The following is a 22,105-nucleotide window of genomic DNA, read 5'->3' on the forward strand; positions in this document are numbered from 1 at the left end:
CTGTGACTCGGAGGACCTACTGGGAGAACAAGGTCGCCCACCGCGCGGAAGCCGAGCTGCGGGAGCTGCATGGTCTGCGCGCCAGTGCAGGAAGGGGAGTGGATGTCACACAGACACCAGCAGGGAGAGCAGGGACGCCCAGGGCTCCGAGTCCACACATCGGTGCTGGAAGGGGAGGTGAGCTCAGTAACCTGAGACATTGGCGGGGAAATGGCGGTCAGAATCTAGAGGGGAGTGGGAAAGTTCACCAGACTGACTACAGGAAAGAAGGAAAAAAGGTGGGGGGGTACTGGTACAGAGGAGTTTCTCTCTCTGCCAACCTTGCAAAGGCAAGCAAGAGACAAAGAGCAGGCCTTCACTCTGGATTTAGATAACAACTAGGGAGAGCTAAGGAACTGAGTCACTACAATTCAGTAGCCTAGGCAACCCAGTGGGAGTCCAGAGGAGAAACAGAGCCTGCACAGACTCTTTGGGTAGAAGCCAGAGATCGGAAGCTAAATACCATCAATTCTGCACAGCAGTGCGGTGCGGTATTACTTACCTCCTAAATAAATAAATAAATAAAAAGGAGAGATTTACCACGCATAACCTGAGGGTGTCACCTTTGCACACCCGTAACCCAGAAGAACCAAGCAGAGCTATCAGGCCACACCCATCTCAAGCCTCCAAGGCTCCTCCAACAGCAGGCAGTCCACTTAACACAGACATAGTATAAAAAAAAAAAAAAAGCACAGTGACGAAAGAAGAATTAACTATGCCAAGCAACAAACACAGAAATCGAGGGAACAAGATCAACGATGACACTATGATGCCTCCAAATAAACAAAACACCCCAAGCCAAGATTATGAAGATGATGAGATAGAAGAAATGCAAGATATGGATTTCAAAAAATTTATGATAAGAACATTTAGAAGTTTTCACAACACAACATATCAAAACTTATGGGATACAGCAAAAGCAGTATTGAGAGGCAAGTTAATAGCAATAGGTGCCTATATCAAGAAATTGGAAAGGTACCAAATAAATGAGCTTTCAGCACATCTCAAGGACCTAGAAAAACTGCAGCAAACCAAACCCAAATCTAGTAGGAGAATGAAATAATTAAAAGCAGAGAAGAAATTAACAGGATTGAATCCAAAAAAACATTACAAAAAATCAGCCAAGCGAGAAGCTGGTTTTTTGAAAAAATAAACATAATGGACACCCCATTGGCCCAACTAACTAAAAAAAGAAGAGAAAAGACCCAAATCAATAAAATCAGAGATGAAAAAGGAAACATAACAACAGACACCACAGAAATAAAAAGAATCATCAGAAATTACTACAAGGACCTGTATGCCAGCAAACAGGAAAATCTATCAGAAATGGATAGATTCCTGGACACATGCAATCTACCAAAATTGAACCATGAAGACATAGAAAACCTAAATAGACCGATAACTGAAACAGAAATCGAAACAGTAATAAAGGCCCTCCCAACAAAGAAAAGCCCAGGACCAGATGGATTCACTGCTGAATTCTACCAGACATTTAAAGAAGAACTAATCCCATTTCTTCTCAAACTATTCAGAACAATTGAAAAAGATGGAATCCTCCCAAATTCTTTCTATGAAGCCAGCATCACCTTAATCCCTAAGCCAGAGAAAGATGCAGCACTAAAAGAAAATTATAGACCAATATCCCTGATGAACATAGACGCAAAAATCCTCAATAAATTTCACACCAATAGAATACAACAACACATCAGAAAAATCATCCACCCAGACCAAGTGGGATTTATCCCTGGTATGCAGGGATGGTTCAACATTCGCAAATCAACCAATGTGATTCACCACATTAACAGACTGCAAAAGAAAAACCATATGATTATCTCAATTGATGCAGAGAAAGCATTCGATAAAATTCAACACCCTTTCATGATGAAAACTCTAAGCAAATTGGGTATAGAAGGAACATTCCTCAATATAATCAAAGCAATTCATGAAAAACCCATGGCCAGCATCCTATTGAATGGGGGAAAAGTTGGAAGCATTTCCACTGAGATCTGGCACCAGGCAGGGATGACCACTCTCACCACTGCTATTTAACATAGTTCTGGGAGTTTTAGCCAGAGCCATCAGACAAGAAAAAGAAATTAAAGGAATACAAATTGAGAAGGAAGAAGTCAAACTATCCCTCTTTGCAGACAATATGATTCTTTACTTAGGGGATCCAAAGAACTCTACTAAGAGACTATTGGAACTCATAGAGGAGTTTGGCAAAGTGGCAGGATATAAAATCAATGCACAAAAATCAACAGCCTTTGTATACACAAGCAATGCCATGGCTGAGAAAGAACTGCTAAGATCAATCCCATTCACAATAGCTACAAAAACAATCAAATACCTTGGAATAAACTTAACCAAGGACGTTAAAGATCTCTACGATGAGAATTACAAAGTCTTAAAGAAAGAAATAGAAGAGGATACCAAAAAATGGAACAATCTTCCATGCTCATGGATTGCGAGAATCAACATCATCAAAATGTCCATTCTCCCAAAAGCAATTTATAGATTCAATGCAATTCCAATCAGGATACCAAAGACATTCTTCTCAGATCTAGAAAAAATGATGCTGAAATTCATATGGAGGCAAAAGAGACCTCAAATAGCTAAAGCAATCTTGTACAACAAAAACAAAGCTGGAGGCATCACAATACCAGATTTCAGGACACACTACAGGGCAGTTGTAATCAAAACAGCATGGTACTGGTACAGAAATAGATGGATAGACCAATGGAACAGAATAGAAACACCAGAAATCAACCCAAACATCTACAGCCAACTTATATTTGATCAAGGATCTAAAACCAATTCCTGGAGCAAGGACAGTCTATTCAATAAATGGTGCTGGGAAAACTGGATTTCCACGTGCAGAAGCATGAAGCAAGACCCCTACCTTACACCTTACACAAAAATCCACTCAACATGGATTAAAGACCTAAATCTACGACCTGACACCATCAAGTTATTAGAGAACATTGGAGAAACCCTTCAAGATATTGGCACAAGCGAAGAGTTTCTGGAAAAGACCCGGGAGGCACAGACAGTCAAAGCCAAAATCAACTACTGGGATTGCATCAAATTGAGAAGTTTCTGTACTGCAAAAGAAACAGTCAGGAGAGTGAAGAGACAACCGACAGAATGGGATAAAATATTTGCAAACTATGCAACAGATAAAGGTTAATAACCAGAATCTACAAAGAGATCAAGAAACTCCACAACAACAAAACCAACAACCCACTTAAGAGATGGGCCAAGGACCTCAATAGACATTTTTCAAAAGAGGAAATCCAAATGGCCAACAGGCACATGAAAAAATGTTCAAGATCACTAGCAATCAGGGAAATGCAAATCAAAACCACAATGAGGTTTCACCTCACCCCGGTTAGAATGGCTCACATACAGAAATCTACCAACAACAGATGCTGGCAAGGATGTGGGGAAAAAGGGACACTAACCCACTGTTGGTGGGAATGCAAACTGGTCAAGCCACTATGGAAGTCAGTCTGGAGATTCCTCAGAAACCTGAAGATAACCCTACTGTTCGACCCAGCCATCCCACTCCTTGGAATTTACCCAAAGGAATTTAAATTGGCAAACACAAAAGCAGTCTGCACCCTAATGTTTATTGCAGCACAATTCACAATAGCCAAGACCTGGAACCAACCTAAATGCCCATCAACGGTAGACTGGATAAAGAAATTATGGGATATGTACTCTTTAGAATACTATACCGCAGTAAGAAACAATGAAATCCAGTCATTTGCAACAAAATGGAGGAATCTGGAACACATCATGCTGAGTGAAATAAGCCAGTCCCAAAGGGACAAATATCATATGTTCTCCCTGATCAGTGACAACTGACTGAACACCAAAAAGGAAACCTGTTGAAGTGAAATGAACACTATGAGAAATGGTGACTTGATCAGCATAGCCCCGACTGTTAATGAACAACTTAATACATTATCCCTCTTAGTATTTTTTTTGTCTGTTCTACTTAATATGACTGGTTTAATTCTGTAATTAATACACAGTTATTCTTAAGTGTTGAAATTTAACTGAAATGTGATCCCTGTTAAACATAAGAGTGGGAATAAGAGAGGGAAGAGATGTACAATTTGGGACATGCTCAAGCTGACTTGCCCCTAATGGTAGAATTAGAAACATACCAGGGGATTCCAATTCAATCCCATCAAGGTGGCATATACCAATGCCATCTCACTAGTCCAAGTGATCAATTTCAGTTCACAATTCATCATAATGAAAGGACTAAGAGTCAAAGGGATCACATAACAAGTCTAGTACCTGCTAATACTAACCGATAGAATAAATAAAGGGGAGAGTGATCCAACATGGGAAGCGAGATACTCAGCAGACTCATAGAATGGCAGATGTCCTAAACAGCACTCTGGCCTCAGAATCAGCCCTAAAGGCATTCAGATCTGGCTGAAAAGCCCACGAGAGTATTTCAGGCATGGAAAGCCAAGACACTCTGGCAAAAAAAAACAAAAACAAAAACCCTAAATGAAAGATCTCTATGAGTGAGATCCCAGTGGAAAGAACAGGTCTTCAAAGAAGGAGGTACCTTTCTCTGAAGGGAGGAGAGAACCTCCACTTTGACTATGACCTTGTCTAAACAAGATAGGAGTTGGAGAACTCAAAAGGCTTCCATAGCCTTGGAAACTCATGACTGCAGCATAGGGAGATTACTGATGCCATAAACAGGAGTGTCAATTTGTAAAGTCAACAACAGGAGTCACTGTGCACTTACTCCTCATGTAGGATATCTCTGTCCTTAATGTGCTGTACAGTGAGATTTAATGCTATAACGAGTACTCACACAGTATATTTCACTTTGTGTTTCTATGGGGGTGCAAACTGTTGAAAGCTTTACTTAATGTATACTAAACTGATCTTCTGTAAAAAAAAGAAAAAAAGAAATTATCAATTCCCAACTTGACTCTCACTGGGATGAAACATGACAATAGGTCTGATCTGATTTCATCATCATTTAAAAAATCATCTATTATTTTTTACTTTATGTTTCTGTGTGAGAGCAAACTGTTGAAATCTTTACTTAATGTATGCTAAACTGATCTTCTGTACATAAAGAGGATCAAAAATGAATCTTGATGTGAATGGAAGGGGAGAGGGAGTGGGAAAGGGGAGGGCTGTGGGTGGGAGGGACATTATGGGGGGAAGCCATTGTAATCCATAAGCTGTACTTTGGAAATTTATATTCATTAAATAAAAGTTAAAAATAAATAAAATATTTTTATTTTATTTTATTTTTTTTGACAAGCAGAGTAGGAGAGAGAGAGAGAGAGAGAGAGAGAGAGAGAGAGAAAGGTCTTCCTTTTTCCGTTGGTTCACCCCCCAAGGGGCTGCCAGGGCCAGCACGTTGCAGCCGGCGCACTGTTCCAATCCGAAGCCAGGAGCCAGGTGCCTCCTCCTGTTCTGCCATGCAGGTGCAGGGGCCAAGCACCTGGGCCATCCTGCACTGCACTCCCAGGCCACAGCAGAGAGCTGGTCTGGAAGAGGAGCAACTGGGACAGAATCCGGCGCCCTGACTGGGACTAGAACCCAGGGTGCCGCCGCTGCAGGCAGAGGATTAGCCTAGTGAGCCACAGGGCTGGCCAATAAAACCTTTTTAAAAAAAGATAAATAAAGGACCAGTGCTGTGGTTCAACGGGTTAGGGCCTAGGCCTGTGGTGCCAGCATCCCGCATCCCATGTGGGTGCTAGTTCGGATCTTGGCTGCTCCACTTCCAATCCAGCTCTATGCAATGACCTGGGAAGGCACTGGAGAATGGCCCGGGTCCTTGGGCCCCTGTGCCCATGTGGGAGGCCCAGGGAAGGTTCCTGGCTCCTGGCTTCAGGTCAACTCAGCTCTGGCCATTTCAGCTGGTTGGGCAGTGGACCAGTAGATGAAAGACTTCTCTCTCTCTCTGTCTCTCCTTCTCTCTCTGACTTTCAAATAGATAAATAAATCTTTTTAAAAAAAGATAATTAAAGTTTTAAAACTGTATAAGGAATGATGGAAAAAGTGAACCTCACCGTAGCAAATTCAGAATGTCTTGATAGGGCCTGGCGCTGTGGTGTTGCAGGTAAAGCTGCTGCCTGCAGTGCTGGCATGGCATACAGGTGCCAGTTCTAGTCCCAGCTGCCCCACTTCCGATCCAGCTCTCTGCTATGGCCTGGGAAAGCAGAAAATGGCCCAAGTCCCTGGGCTCCTGCACCTGTGTGTGAAACCCAGAGGAAGCTCCTGGCTCCTGGCTTTGGATCGGCGTAGCTCCAGCCGTCGCAGCCAGTTGGGGAGTGAACCAGTGGATGGCAGACCTCTCTCTCTCTGCCAACACGCACAGCCTCAGTCTGATCATGAGAACATCAGGCCAAGTCAAACTGAACGTTCCTCTGCAGCATAACTGACCAGGACTCTTCAGAAGCGTCCAGGCCATGAAGGAAGACTGAAGAACTGTCCCAGACTCTGGGAGACTAACCAGACAGGACACTGGAGGCAAGCTGGAGGCCTGGCTCACACCCTGGACCAGAAAAAGGAAACCAGTGGGAACATTGCAACACTCCAGTGAGGGCCAAGGACACTTTAGTTAGTACACTATCTTGCTTTGTAAACCACACACAGGGCTCTTTCTGCATGACCAATCAAGCACACGATGCACACAGCAGAGAGCATAGCTCTGGCCCTGCTCCGGGTGGGGATAAAGACCCCAGCTACTTCCTGTGACACACCTCTCTCCACACTGCTGCCTGCACCAACACAAACTCACATCCCAGGGCCCCAGTGAGGTGACCTGTGCTCACCACCTGGCACTGCCTGCTGCAACATCAGTTACCTGTGACAAATCAAAACACAAGCTCCCTGGGGCAGCGATTCTGAGATCACTGCGTCTCCACAGGCTGGCACAGAGAGGGATCAGTACATGTCGGCTAAGCCAACAGTGTAGGGGCAGCTGTGGGGAAGCGGCTGCTATGGTCCTCACTCTGCCCACTAGAGCACCCATTCGCCACCTCCCATTTGATCTCTATCAACTTAACCTTTCTACATCTCGCCTATGCTTTGGAAAGAAAATCATAGGACAAGGTATAGGCAGTAGAAAATCAGGAGAAACCAGTATTTAGAAGGAATAAAAATAAAATAAAAAGTCAAGATCAGAATAAAATATTTTACATTTCTCTTGTTTGGATCTATCACATATGCTACCACCATACTTCAAGAGTTATTTTAGTTTTTTAAATGTTTATTCATTTTTATTTATTTGAAAGGCAGAGCATCAGAGAGGGCAAGAGAGAGAGAGAAATCTTCTATCTACTGGTTCACTCTCCAAATGTCTTCAACAACTGGGCCTGGACCATGCCGAAACCAGGAGCCCGGAACTCCACTCAGGTCACCCTCACAGGTGGCAGGTACTCAGGATTCGATCTACCATTTGCTGTCTCCTAGGGCACTAGCAGGAAGCTGTCCTGGAAGTGGGCAGCCAGGACTTACATCAGGTGCTCCAGTATGGAACCAAAGGTGCCCCAAGCAGTGGCTTAATCGGCTGTATCACGAGATCCATTCCTTCCGAGAGTTGTTTTAAAGATCAAATGGGGGGTGGCGTGCTGTTGTGCAGTGGGTTAAAGCCCAGCCTGCAGTGCTGGCATCCCATATGGGTACTGGTTCGTGTCCTGGCTGCTCCTCTTCTGATCCAGTTCTATGCTATGGCCTGGGAAAGCAGTAGAGGATGGCCCAAGTCCTTGGGTCCCTGCACCCATGTGGAAGACCTGGAAGAAACTCTTGTCTCCTGGCTTTGGATCAGCTCAGCTCTGGCCACTGCAGATTTTTGGCGAGTGAACTAATGGAAGGAATGGAGTTGCTCTCTCGCTGACTATCTACTTCTAACTCTTACAAAAAAAAAAAAAACAAAACAAAAAAAACAAACAAACAAACAAAAAAAGATCAAATGAGGAAGTATATAGAGAATATTTACCCCACAGGCTAGACATAATCAATGTTCAAAAGTAGTAGTTATTTTTATTTTTACTAAGAAAGGTAGTATCTACACTACATCTAGATAATTACAGGGGGCAGGTGTTACGGGGTACCAGGTGGAGCCACCGTCTGTCTGTGAAGCCTCCATCCCATTATGGGCACCGGTTCATTTCCAGGCCGCTCTACTTCCAATCCAGCTCCCTGCTGATGGCCTAGGAAAAGCAGCAGAACGTACCCCAAGTGCTTGGGCCACTGCTACCACCATGGGAGACCCAGATGGAGCTCCCAGATTCCACCTGGTCCAGAATCAGCCATTGTGGCCATCTGGGGAGTAAGCCAGTAGATAGAAGATATTTCTCTCTCTCTCGCTAACTCTGACTTTCAAATAAAAAAATTACAAGGATAAAGTACAATATAGCAGTTCTAAAACTATTCACATAAAAAATACTTAATGAGCTTTTCTTTTTTAACAAATATTAGATTTCTAATAAGATAAAGTCAAATAACTGAAGAGAAATATCAATCTAAAATAACAGGTAAATCAGTCTCTCTCCACACACACACAATAAACACTAAAGAGATACCCAACTTTGCAAGTGAAAAAATGCAAGTTAAAACAAGAGATCATGTTCACCCAGCAAACAAGCAGAAATTAAAAAGCCTAGTAACAGGGCCGGTGCTGTGGTGCAGCAGGTAAAGCCACTGCCTGCAGTGCTGGCATCACATATGTGTGTCAGTTCAAGTCCCGGCTGCTCCTCTTCTGATCCAGCTCTCTGCTATGGTCTGGGAAAGCAGTAGAAGATGGCCCAAGTCCTTGGGCCCCTGCACCCATGTGGGAAGACCTGGGGAAGTTCCTGGCTCCTAGCTTCGGATCGGCACAGCTCTGGCCATTGCAGCCAACTGGGGAGTGAACCAGCGGATGGAAGACCTCTTTCTCTCTGCCTCTCCTCTGTGTAACTCCTTCAAGTAGATAAATAAAATCTTTTTTTTAAAAAAAAAGCCTATTAATGAGGTTGTATAGGAAAAGAAACCCCAATAATGATAGTATAAATTGCTATAATCTTTCTGGAGGGAAATCTGACAAATCTGTCAAAAACTGTAATACACATTAAGAAAACTATTCTTAATAACATGTGAGTGCAAAGGCATCACCTGCCAAAGATGACGATGAAAACCCAGTAAGAAAAGTTCCTCTTGGGGCCGGCACCATGGCGTGGCTGGTTAAGCTGCTGCCTGCAACGCCAGCATCCCAAATGGGTGCCCGTTTAAGTCCTGGCTGCTCCACTTCCAATCCAGTTAATGCTCCTGGGAAAGCAGTGGAAGATGGACCAAATCCTTGGGCCCTGCCACCCGTTTGGGAAACTAGATGGAGGTCCAGGCTCCGGGCTTCAGCCTGGCTCAGTCTCAACCATCACAGCCATCTAAGGAGGAAACCAGCAAATGGAAGATCTCTCCCCCTTTCTTTTCAACTCTTCAAGAAAAATCCTTGGAAATTAAAAAAAAAAAACGAACTTACTCTTAAGTCCTCCACCTACCCCAGGGGTATCCTGAGGGTGGAAAAGACCCCAGTAGTCCTGGAAAGGGGGTCAGTAGGAAGGGGGTGAGAAGGACAGGAAACGGGTTGCCCAAGGGGTAGCTGGGGAGCACAAGCTGCTGCCCAAACCACACCTGGATGGCCTGCAGCTGGCTGCTCTGCGAGAGGAACAGCACAGGGGCTGCTCAGCGGGTCTCCTCACTGCAGAGCAGAAGTGCACAAGCACAGAGCAGGATGCCAGAGAGCAGCCGAGCAGGACACACGGACCCAAGCAGAGACAAGCTGGCTTACTGGAGCATACTACTCTGAGGCTGGTCCCAAGAGTGATGCACTCACCTCCCAAGGGAACTGTGGTGATGGGCATGGTGGGGCGTGGAGCACGAGGTCTCCAAAGGGGCCACAGAGCAGAGGTAACTTCCGAGTTCAGGGCGCACAGTGCACCAGTACCAGCTTATGCAAATAGAGACAGGACTGGGCTGCTCCCTATACAGCCTTTCTTCTGTTAACACCACAGTCTGGGAAGTGAGAGACAGAGGAGCTCCAGGTGAGAGTGGCTGCCCCACAGACTACAGAAACAGAAATCCAGCCCTCAGTAGTGCTCCTTAAAGAGCAGAGATCACAGGCACACCGTGCAGAATACAGCCTGGTGCAGGGGCCCACTCTAGGGAAACATCACACAGTAACCACACACCAGGAGGAAGGAGCCGTGACAGGGATGTAAGTTACGTGGATATACCCACATTCTTATGGGAACACACAACACAAAATGGCTTGAAAATCTAGCTGGCTGTCAAGAAGAAACTGGTTAAATCCAATAACCATATCGGTCATAGTCACCCATGAAAAAGACTCAAAGTGGTTAGGAGAGGGATATGGATTGGCAAAGAACCTCCACAGCTACTCCTAAGTTAATTCTGCAAACAAGACAGCCTGTTCTCTTCCTAAGAAAGTCCATGCCCACAGAGGTGTCTAACCTCACGGACAGAGGGTAGGTGCCAGGCTCACAGGGGTGTGTAAGTGCACTAACAGAGGGCAGGATCCACGATCACATGGGTATGTAAGTGCACCAACGGAGGGTGAGAAGGTCACAGCCTGCACAGCCCACAGAGGCCTCCAGGAGGAAAGACGTAGGACAGAGGCAGGCATGTGGTCAACTTTTTTTTAATGCTCCAGCAGTTTTATTTCATGAAAGCTTTTCTTTAGAATTACTCTACTACTTTTTTTTTTTTTTTTTGACAGGCAGAGTGGACAGTGAGAGAGAGAGAGAGAGAGAAAGGTCTTCCTTTGCCATTGGTTCACCCTCCAATGGCCACTGCGGCCGGTGCACTGCGCTGATTCGAAGGCAGGAGCCAGGTGCTTTTCCTGGTCTCCCATGGGGTGCAGGGCCCAAGCACTTGGGCCATCCTCCACTGCACTCCCTGGCCACAGCAGAGAGCTGGCCTGGAAGAGGGGCAACCGGGACAGAATCCAGGGCACAAACCGGGACTAGAACCCGGTGTCCCAGCGACACAAGGCGGATGATTAGCCTATTGAGCCACGGCGCCGGCCTCTACTACTTTTTATAAGTTGTTTTTTTAAGTCAAAAGACACAGAGCTCAGGCCCTGGGGTGGGTGCTTGAGAATTCTACTCACAGCTAGTTTGACCAGCACCAACTCAGAGGCTGCCTCCTGCAGAACTCAGACCTTCAAAACCTGTTCGCGGGTAACTGATGGCACATAAATGCAGACATGAACTGAAGGCGTTTACTCATGATTCCTGTGACTTCAGAACCTGTACTTACACAATCTCGGCGCTGTCTTCACAGAAGTCAATGTGCAATGTAACAGGCTTCATGCAGTACAACCGGAACTTTTTTGCTCTGTAGGGAAGCTGCATAAATGATTCCACTGCAACTCGGATGCTGACAAATGAAGCAGAGAGAGTTCCATTATAAAACACACAACACAGAACAGACTCCTTTATAGTTCACCTAGGTCAGTAACATGCTTGCCGTTAAAACAAAGTAAAGGACATCCCTTTCTGATTCTAACACAGCCTCCAACAGATGCTTGGAGACATCTGGCCAAGGGGACAAAACTGCTTCTTGGAGGGTGGAAAAAAATCTTTCTGTAAAAGCAGAGAGATCCTACATAGTGATTCAGTGTATCTGTGGCATCAAAATTTCATGGCACAGGGGCAGGAATTCAGGGAGAGTGTATCTGGTGAGGCTCCTCAGGTTAAGACACACTGTGCAGCTGGCACTGTGGTGCAGGTGAAGGCGCCACCCACGGCGCCAGTGTCCTTGCGAGTGCCAGCTTGGGCCCAGATCCACTGCCGATCCAGCTCCTTGCTAATGCGCCTGGGACATCAGTGAAGACAATTCAAGTACTTGGGTCCCTGTGCCCACATGGGAAACTCAGATAGAGTTCTGGGTTCCTGGTTTCGGCTTGGCTGTGGTGGGTATTTGCAGGAGTAAACCAAAGGATGAAAGATACACTTCTCTTTCTTTCTCTCCTTTTCTGTCACTCTGCCTTTCATACCACAAATCAGAAGGAAGGAGGGAAGGAGGGAGGAAGAGAGGAAGGGAGGGAAAGAAGGAACAGAAATACTGCACAGGGGCAGGCATGCGGCCTACCTGCTGGGATGCTGCTTGGGATGCCCTGACCTCGTGTCAGAACACCCGGGCTCCAGTTCTTGTTCCACACCCAATCAGCCTCCTGCTGGTGCAGGCCCTGGGAGGCAGCAGGTGGCTGGGTCTCTGCCACCCACAGGAGAGACCACATTGAGTTTCCAGTTCCTGGCTCCAGCATGGCCTACCCAGGGCTGTTGTAGGTATTTTAGAAGTGAAACAAGAAGGCACGCGCTCTCTCTCCCGCTCTCGTCTCTGTCTCTGTCTCTCTCTCTGTCTCTCTGCCTTTCAAATACATAAAAAGTGAAAAATAAAAGGAAACACTGAATAACAATGAATAAGCCTGTGAAATAAATTCCATTTACTACGTGACCAGAAGTACCCCAACATTGCTGTCTATGAACAGATGTTTTAAAAATTAGTATTTGCCAACTTTGCACAAAACAGCTGATGGACGGCGAGGTGACAAGGCAAGCAACAGACATGCCAACATATTTCCTCACCATCAAGCAGCTCTCTTCCCTGAAGCCCTACCCTTTGTCTTAGATAGGTTAGAGCTCTACTTAATCATTTGATTTTCTTGCCAAAAATAAACTCAAAACACCAAACACAAAAGGAAAAGCTCCCATGATGGCTAAACACAGTAAGTACTTAAAAACAAAATATTTATTTATTTGAAAGAGTTACACAGAGGGAGAGGGGGATGGAGAGGGGGAGGGGGAGGGGGAGAGGGGGAGAGAGAGAGAGAGAGGGAGGGAGGGAGGGAGGGGTCTTCCATCCACAGGTTCACTCTCCAATTGGTCACACTGGCTGGAGCTGTGCGGATCTACAGCCAGGAGCCAGGAACTTCTTCCAGGTCCTCCTGCACACGGGTGCAGGGCCCAAGGACTCGGCTTTCCCAGGCCATAGCAGAGAGCTGGGTCAGAAGTGAAGCAGCCTGGGCTTTTTAACCGGCACCTATATGGGATGCCGGCACTGCAGTTGGTGACTGTACCGCTATGCCACAGCGCTGACCCCAAGTACTTTTATAACAATTATGGTCACAGAGGTGCAGAATCCCAAGCTGGGGAGGCACCTACTTTTCCCTTAAGTATCTGCAAATCCTCCATGTCTGGTGAGCCCTTCTGCCACGAAACTCCTCTACGTGAGAGACACCTCTTACTGCACCGAAGGCTAGCTGGCTCTGCTCTTTTTGCACTGGAATAAGAGCCCTTGTGTTTGCCTATTAAATGGACATCCTCTGACTCTGGGACAAACCATGGGACAATTATCACTAAACACCAACAGTGACTTGTGCTAGCTTTTCCTTAACATTTATTTATTTGAGAGGTAAAGCTATAGACAGAGAGAGGGAAAGACAGAGAGCTTGGTCTTCCATTCTCTGGCTCACTCCCCAAATAGCTACAATGGCCAGAGCTGGGCCAATCCAAAGCCAGGAGCTACTTTGGGTCTCCCACATGGGTGCAAGGGCCCAAGCACTTGGGTCATCTTCTGCTGTTCTCCAAGGCCATGAGTAGGGAGCTGGATTCAAAGTGAACGGGTGCCCATAAAGGATGCTGGCACGGCAGGCAGCGACTTAACCTACTATACCAGAGCACCAGCCTCGTGTGCTGGCATGTTCCCCCCACCCCCAGAAACCATTTATTAAAACTTCATGCATTTTATCAATACAACTTTAGGAACACAGTGATGTGCTAATGTTTTCTAGTGAGCTGTGACATGCAGTCCCACAGTCAATGAAGGTTACAGTCAGGACGAGCCTGAACCGTCTCCACACCCTACGTGATAGCCACACCTTTACTCTGTGACGCAGAACAACCAGGAATACACACTTGAGTATATAATCTGCTCTCTGCAACCTGAGGGTGGCCATCAATTTCCTCCTCTGTGGAGACACGGAGAGTTTCTCTCTACCTCCTGGTGGTGAGGCAAACCGCACTGAAGGACCCACCCCATCCCACGTGCAAACTAAGAGGACAGGCCAGAGAGCAGCTGGCACAGGGCACCCAGGAGATGAGAAGGGAACAGCCTGAACCTGCCCTGCCCCACCCTAGGCAGGCAAGTGGAGAAAGGCCACAGTCACTCTCTCTGTCCTCATTAGGACCATTTGCTCCTCTAGTCATGCACGCAGAATGGAAACCTGCAGTCTTCCTTCATTATTTATCTGAAAGTCACAGACAGAGAGACAAACACAGATGCCTGTCCACTGGTTGATTCATTTCTCAAATGCGGCAACAGCCAGGCTGACACCAGGAGTCCAGAACTCAGTCTCCCATGTGGGTGGCAGGGGTCAACTTGAGCCCTCATCTGCTGCCTCCCGGGGGTGCACTGGCAGAAAACCAGAGTGGAGAGTGGAGCTGAGATTCAAGTGCAGGCACTCTGATGTGACGCACAGGCATCCAAGTCGTGACTTCATCACCGCGCCAAATGCCTGGCCCAAGTTTTCATTTCTTAAGGCACAAAAACTCTCAATGTCTTCTTTTTGCAAAAGGTAATCCCCTTACTTTAAAAACTGACATTCTCCTTTAAAATTCATCATTATCTCCTTAAAGAGAGTAAGGCAAACAGACATAAAACCACACATACGTCTAAACAAATTCAGAGTTGGTGAACTCAAGGGGCTTCCATAGCCTAGACAGCTCATAGCAAGAGGCTCGGGTGATTGCTGACAGCATAAATAAGTGTGCCAATTGTTAAATCAACAACGGGAGTCACTGGGTTCATGCTCCCCATGTAGGATCTCTGTCCTTAATGTGTTTTACTATGAAACTTAAAAACAACACTACTAGTCGAACAATACCCTATACCTGGTTCGGTTGTGTGAGTGCAGCCTGTGGAAATCCCTGCTTAGTATATACTAAGTTGATCTTCAGTATATGAAGGTAATTGAAAATGAAACGTGATGAAGGGCGGGATGGGAGAGGGAGTGGGGGAGGGGAGGGCCACGGGAGGGAGGGAGGTCAGGGTTGAGGGGAAGCCACAACAATACAAAAGATGCATTTTATATTCTACTTAAAACTATTGGTTGAACTCTGTAATTAATACACAATTACTCTTAGGTGTATAATTAATGCTGTAAGTAGTACTCAAATAGTATTTTACACTTTGTGTTTCTGTGTGGGAGCAAAATGTGGAAATCTTAACATATGCTAAATTGATCTTCTATATATAAAGATAATTGAAAATTAATCGTGATGTGAAGGGGAAGGGGAGAGGGAGTGGGAGAGGGGAGCGTTGTGGGTGGGAGGGAAGTTACGGGGGGGAGAAGCTCTTGTAATCCATAAGCTGTACTTTGGAAATTTATGTTCATTAAATAAAAAAAAAAAAACACACACATACGTACTTTTTAGATTTTACTGGAATGTACCTGGCGAAGTCTACAAGGAAACACTCTGCCAGGTAATGGTCTGCTGAAGACATGATTGACTTAATGACAGCCCTGCACCAGCACCGTAGCTCCAGACAATACACCACGCAGACCTGCAAAACAGAAGGCAGGCTTTATTACGTTCAGCAGTCAAACCTCTAGTCACGTGATGACAGCCCTAAAGGCTCCTCTCCACATCGTCTCAGCCTGTACCCCACTTACAGGAGATGACACAGGTGTAGGAGGCTGACCAAACTGAGCACTGTCTCCCAGGAAAAGGCCCCCCAGGAAACAGGGATCAGCTGAAAGGAAAGTGCTAAACAGGAAGAATTCCAGCTCACCAATACAGAAGGAGTGGGAGAAATCACCATATTGAAACAAATGAGGGGCCCGTGCTGTGGCATATCCTGTAAAGCCACTACCTGCAGTGCTGGCATCCTATATTGGCGCTGGTTCGAGCCCCGGCTGCTCCACTTCCAATCCAGCTCTCTGCTATGGATGGGAAAGCAGTAGAAGATCGGCCACGTCCCTGGACCCCTGCACCAGGAGCTTCCTCCTGGTCCCTGGCATTGGATCGGCACAGCTCTGGTTGTCGCGGCCAACTGGGCAGTGTACCAGGGAGTAGAAGATCTCCTCTCTCTCTCTGCCTCTCCTCTCTGCGTAACTCTGAATTTCAAATAAATAAATCACTCTTTAAAAAAAAAGAAAACAAATGAAAGTGGATTCGGGCAGTGACAGCCACTGAATGGAGAGAGCATGAAGTGAAACACTCACAGCAGTGCCACGAAGGAGGGGTCACCCTAGCATGGCTTGCAAGTGGCGCTCTCTCCCATGTTAAACCCACGTGAAGGTAACAGCACGCCTGTTCTTCAAAACAAGTGACCCCGAATCTATTCACAGTGTCCTGTTTAACCACCTCTCCACAAAAGGACAGGGAGAAAGCGCTCACCTCCTGGGTAAATGCTCACTGTGAGGAGGCCATCATGCTTTCCCAAACAAGACTGCACTTAAAGGACCACTGACCCCGTTCCATCCCTCCAGTAAGTCACTGCTATGGAAAAATAACAAATTGGTCACTAAGGACATTTGTGGGCACGAGGGAAGGAAATCAGATGAGGTCTTGTCTCCCTCCTAACGAGTGTTCATGTCCTTCCCCTCCATGCTATTACCGAAGTTCACACTTGGAACGTGGCTGACCCAAGAGAAATCAGACCACAGCAATGGTGGCTGAGGCTGCACGAAAGCAAAGAAGCCCTGATGTGGAGCACAGAGCAGAAACAATCCCAAGTCGGTCAAAGCCATGAGCAACCAAAGAGGGAGGCACTGGCCCAGAACCGAAAACCCCAGGTCCTCTTTGCCAAGGTCCGTATACCTGCCCTGGCTCCCACCGCCAGGAAGACGGCCCTAACACCTGGATCTGGATGGCATCTATCCCAAGGCCCCACTTGGACCTACACAAGCACCACCCCCTGCCACCATCAGCCTGAGTCTCATGCAACCCAAAAACCTAACACAAGGCAACAACCATGAACGTTAAAATAGTCTAATCACATTCATCATTCTAAGCTCCTGAAATATTTTTAACAATTATCTGGTAGACAGAGCACTCCCACCCAATGATTCACTCCCCAAGGACCACAACAGCCGTGGGGGAGAGGGTGAAGGCTATGAGCTAGGAACTCAATCCAGGTCTCTCAGGTGGGTAACAGGGATCTAATTACTTGAGCTATCATCTGGTGCTTCCCAGGGTCTGTGTATTAGCAGGAAGCTAGAATCAGGAACCGAATGCAAACACTCTAACATGGTGGTGTTTCAACTACCTGGCCAAACACCCACCCCTACATCCTGATTAGTGTTTCAAGATAGGATAATTAAAGGCTGGTGCTGGTTCCAGTTCCGGCTGCTCCACTTCCAGTCTGGTTCCCTGCTAATGAGCCTGCGAAAGCAAAGGAAGATGGTCTGAGTCCTTGGGTCCCTGCACCCACGTGGGAGATCCTGATGGAACTCCTGACTCCTGGCTTCGGCCTGGCCCAGTCCTGGTCATTAAGGCCATTTGGGGATTGAACTAGAGGATGGAAGATCTATCTGTCCCTCTAACTTTGCCTTTCAACTAAATAAATCTTTAAATAATAATAAAGATACAATAAATAAAGTGCATTCAGATACATACCTGTCCTTCTTCCAACATTAATGGTTTTATTTCTATATCTTTACACATGCTGTTATAGAAGTCATTCATGGCGCTATTTAGTTTTTGATAGTCGACTTCATGATCCAAAAAGGGACTACATCCTTTTATAATAACCCAGAAGCAATCTGGATCTTCAACCTGCAGAATTTTTAAAAGATTATAAAATCATGCATGATTTCTTTTAAAACCAAATAAACCTTAGAACCATGTAACTTTCTAATTTAAGTGATCTATCATTTTTGACAACTACCTTTCTCTTAAATGGTCATACCAAAGAGCCAAAGATAAAATTTAAAACATGTGATCAATAATATGCAATTCTCAATTATGTAGTACAACTCAAAAAGCAATCAGTTCTATTTGGTCTCCTGTAGCTTAAAAATATAAATATTAAAAATATTCTTATTATTAAAATACCTATTAAAACATCCATATATATAAAAAGTTCAGAACATTTTTAGTATTCTTTTTGTGTAAGAAAAATAAGTATGAATATATATACAGCCTGCTCATATTTTTTTAAATGACAGCAGATGAACCAAAACAAATACAGATTACCTCCTACAGGAGAAAAGAATGGAGTAGAAAGAATAAGGATGAAACTTAGACTGACTTCTCTGAATGGGTCTTATCTACTATTGTTATTATTACCTACTATTGTTATCTACTATTGTTATTTTTATTGTTAGGGGAAAGAATTATAAAATGGAAAATTAAATTTTTTAAAGGATTTTATTTATTTGAGAGGTAGAGTTAGAGAGAGAGGGAGAGACAGAGAAAAAGGTCTTTCATCCGCTAGTTCACTCCCCAAATGCCCACAACGGCCAGAGCTGGGCAGATCCGAGACCAGGAGCCAGGAGCTTCTTCTGGGTCTCCCATGCAGGTGCAGGGGCCCAAATACTTGGACCATCTTTTACTACTTTTCCAGCCCATACAATAGAGCTGGATAGAAGAGGAGTAGCTAAGACATGAACTGGCGCCCATAAGGGATGCTGGCACCACAGGCAAAGGCTTAGCCTATTATTCCACAGCACCAGCCCCCCAAAATTAAGTTTGATTGACAACATCACTAAAAACTCATGATTTGGGGCAGACGCTGTGGTGCAGAGGGTTAAAGCCCTGGCCTGAAGTGCCAGCATTCCATAGGGGTGCCGGTTCGGGTCCCGGCTGCTCCACTTCCAATCCAGCTCTCTGCTGTGGCCTGGGAAAGCAGCAGAAGATGGCCCAAGAACTTGGGTCCCTGCACCCATATGGGAGACCTGGAGGAAGCTCCTGGCTTCCGACTGGCACAGCTCCAGCTGTTGCAGACATCTGGGGAGTGAACCAGCAGATGGAAGACCTCTCTTTCTGTCTCTACCTCTCTGTGTAACTCTTTCAAATAAATAAAATTAAATTTTAAAAAAGAACTCACGATTTGTTTTTTGACAGGGAGAGTTAAACAGTGAGAGAGAGAGAGAGAGAGAAAGGTCTTCCTTCTGCTGGCTCACCCCCCACATGGCCGCTACAGCCAGCATGCTGCGCTGATCCGAAGCCAGGAGCCAGATGCTTCCTCCTGGTCTCCCATGGGGTGCAGGGCCCAAGCACTTGGGCCATCCTCCACTGCACTCCCTGGCCACAGCAGGGAGCTGGCCTGGAAGAGGGGCAACCGGGACAGAATCCGGCGCCGCGACCGGGACTAGAACCTGGTGTGCCGGCACCACAAGGCGGAGGATTACCCTAGTGAGCCGCGGCACTGGCCAATAAAATTAAATTTTAAAAAAGAACTCATGATTTTTTTCTTTTGACAGGCAGAGTTAGTGATAGAGAGAGAAAGGTCTTCCTTCTGTTGGCTCACCCCCCACATGGCCGCTACAGCCAGCGTGCTGCACTGATCTGAAGCCAGGAGCCAGGTGCTTCCTCCTGGTCTCCCATGGGGTGCAGGGCCCAAGGACATGGGCCATCCTCCACTGCCTTCCCGGGCCACAGCAGAGAGCTAGACTGGAAGAGGAGCAACTGGGACAGAATCCACCGCCCCAACTGGGACTAGAACCTGGGGTGCCAGTGCCACAGGCGGAGGATTAGCTAAGTGAACCACAGAGCCGGCCAGAACGCACGATTTTTCAGAGGTTTTCCCTAACTCTGTCTACTGAAAAGGTATGGAAGCAGAAACACCCAGAGATATGGAGTCTAAGTTACCAGTGGCAGGAATAGAAGAGTTCATCTTAGTAATCGTATTATTTTTCTGAATGTTTGACTATTCTCATAATAAATAACTGGAAAATGAACAGCAGTCATTCTGGCAAGGACAAAATAGTGTATAAGTTACACACACATCACAATTATGAACCTGAAAAAACACAAAATAAATGAAGAGCTAGCAAAAGCAACAGACACTGGAGAGCTGACCCTCGAAAGAAGGAACTTCACTGGGCACTATCCCAGAACACCTCCCAGTTGTACAGAGTGGCAACAACGCAACACAAAGTCACACTGTGGCTCGAGGAATCAGAGCTGTCAGTGCCAGTGAGGATTAGGGGGAGAAATTCTGAAACAGCCATAGAGGGAGCCCTGATGTCTGCACATCAACACCCCCACCATCCTTGCCAAGTCCTGAACGGCAATGGGCGAGACAGCAAGGAGTACTGAGTACGTGAACAGTGCAGGGCTCAGAGGAGCACGCAGTTACAGCTGCTGCCCCTAGAAACAGCACTCCGGGCATGTGGCTCCATTCAGTCCTTCGCACTCAGAGACAACCAGATTCCGGCTTCCAGCAGCACAAGGCCACAACCCTGGGATGACTGCAATTATTCATTAAAGTGCTCACTTGAGTGGTGAGCATGTGGCCTAACAGTCATGACACTCACTGAATCCCCCCGCCAGAGTGCTAAAGATTCAATATTCAGTTCCAGCTCCTGACTCCAGCTTCCTGCTAATGCAGAGCCTGGGAGGCAGCAGTGATGGCCCAACTGGGTTCCTGCTACCCATGCAGGAGACCTGGAATGGGTTCCCTACTGCCAGCTTTGGCTTCAGTCCAGTCCTGGCCATGGTAGGCGTTTGGGAAGTGTATCAGTAGATAAGAGCTATTTCTCTCCCCCGACCCCTGTCACTCTTAAATAAAATTGATAAATAAGCAAGCCTGCCTGCCTGCCTGCCTGCCTGAATAAGCTCCACAATGCCAGAAGAACTGACTGTTCAGGCTATCATCTGAGGCAGGCCCCAACCTTCCATTCTTAGAGACTTCACTCAAAAAAGCTTACAAATCTGGAAGTGTGTCCCTGCTCAGTAGCCACTCCTATGAGGCCAGGGCCGCCATGCCAGTTTCTGCAAGAAGACAGCGTGCTAACTTCCATAACTTCCAGCTAGCACACACAGCTGGGATCACGCATTTACCCTGAATGACCTCTTCTCACTCTTCCCTTGAGCTGTGCCAACCCCAGCCCTCCCTTTAAAACACCCAGGCACCTCTGCACCACTGGTAATGGAGCTCAGCTCTCCTCAGGAGGTACTGAATAAAATCTGTTTTCACTGCTTTAACTAGTCTCTGGCCTCCAAACAAAAAACAAACAAACAAACAAACAAAAAAGCCTGGACACTCACCCCAAGGAAAGAGTGGAGCCCGCCAAGCAGAGGGCGGGAAGCAGCTCAGGGTTCAGTGCCGGAGCAGAGCCCTCCCTGCAGAACAAGAGCCTGTGCTCTCACGGCAACAGCCAAGCACGGTGCAGGAACCGAGCCTCCCCAAGTGTGGCAGAGGCCTTTGTCTTTTACTTAAACTTGTTTCTAGCTGACACAACTGAGGTTGTGCTAGAGGCTTTCCCAAGGTCTAAAGAAGAAAGAGAAATCTGTCCTGGGAATGAAATGTGGCTGTCATCGGCTTACCTATGAAGGCTTCAACTGTAATCCCTATTGGCTTCTATGCAACCATTACAGGTTCTGCAATGATGCTAACCCTTGCCAGACAGCAGGTGACTAAATGAAAAATGGCCATTTAACAGATCTCAGGTTGATAAAACTGATTTCCAGTTTTATAAAAAATAAAATTCCATATAAATGTAATTCTGACATTAATTCAGACAAAGTATGATACAATGCCAGTATCTTCAGTCATCTGTAAAGGGCTCATCGCCCCTTCCCCATTCCTTCTGCCCTCAGCCCACCCCCTCCCCATTTCCTCCCTTCCTTCTGACAACCAGTGCAACCTCCTCTGGTTGGGGAACCAGGTGCAACCTCCCCCAGACTCCTTGCAAAACAACTAATTAAATAGATGAGCTGCACAGGGCAGCTTTCTAATTAGATTTGAGGAAAGTTCCCAAGGCTTCCCAGAGCCCCCTAGTTCCACTTTCCACCAGCTGCAAAGTCTTCTCCCTCCCCCACAGCGACAGTGGCAAACTCCCTCC

At 46.3% G+C, this 22,105-nt stretch overlaps 1 protein-coding gene across 1 annotated transcript in view; it reads right to left on the reverse strand.

The window, feature by feature from the left end:
* LOC138846464 (putative ATP-dependent RNA helicase TDRD12) overlaps positions 1–22,105 on the reverse strand; it is a 35,954-nt gene that overhangs the window by 3,269 nt on the left and 10,580 nt on the right. The window contains exons 2-4 of the mRNA XM_070062415.1: positions 17,712–17,870; positions 15,518–15,654; positions 11,347–11,466 (exon numbers count right to left, since the gene is read on the reverse strand). Coding sequence (XP_069918516.1) covers positions 11,347–11,466; positions 15,518–15,654; positions 17,712–17,870 — 416 coding nt within the window. The remainder of the gene's footprint in view (positions 1–11,346; positions 11,467–15,517; positions 15,655–17,711; positions 17,871–22,105) is intronic.

The sequence above is a fragment of the Oryctolagus cuniculus genome, chromosome 18, assembly GCF_964237555.1.
Source record: "Oryctolagus cuniculus chromosome 18, mOryCun1.1, whole genome shotgun sequence".
Taxonomy (NCBI): Eukaryota; Metazoa; Chordata; class Mammalia; order Lagomorpha; family Leporidae; genus Oryctolagus; species Oryctolagus cuniculus.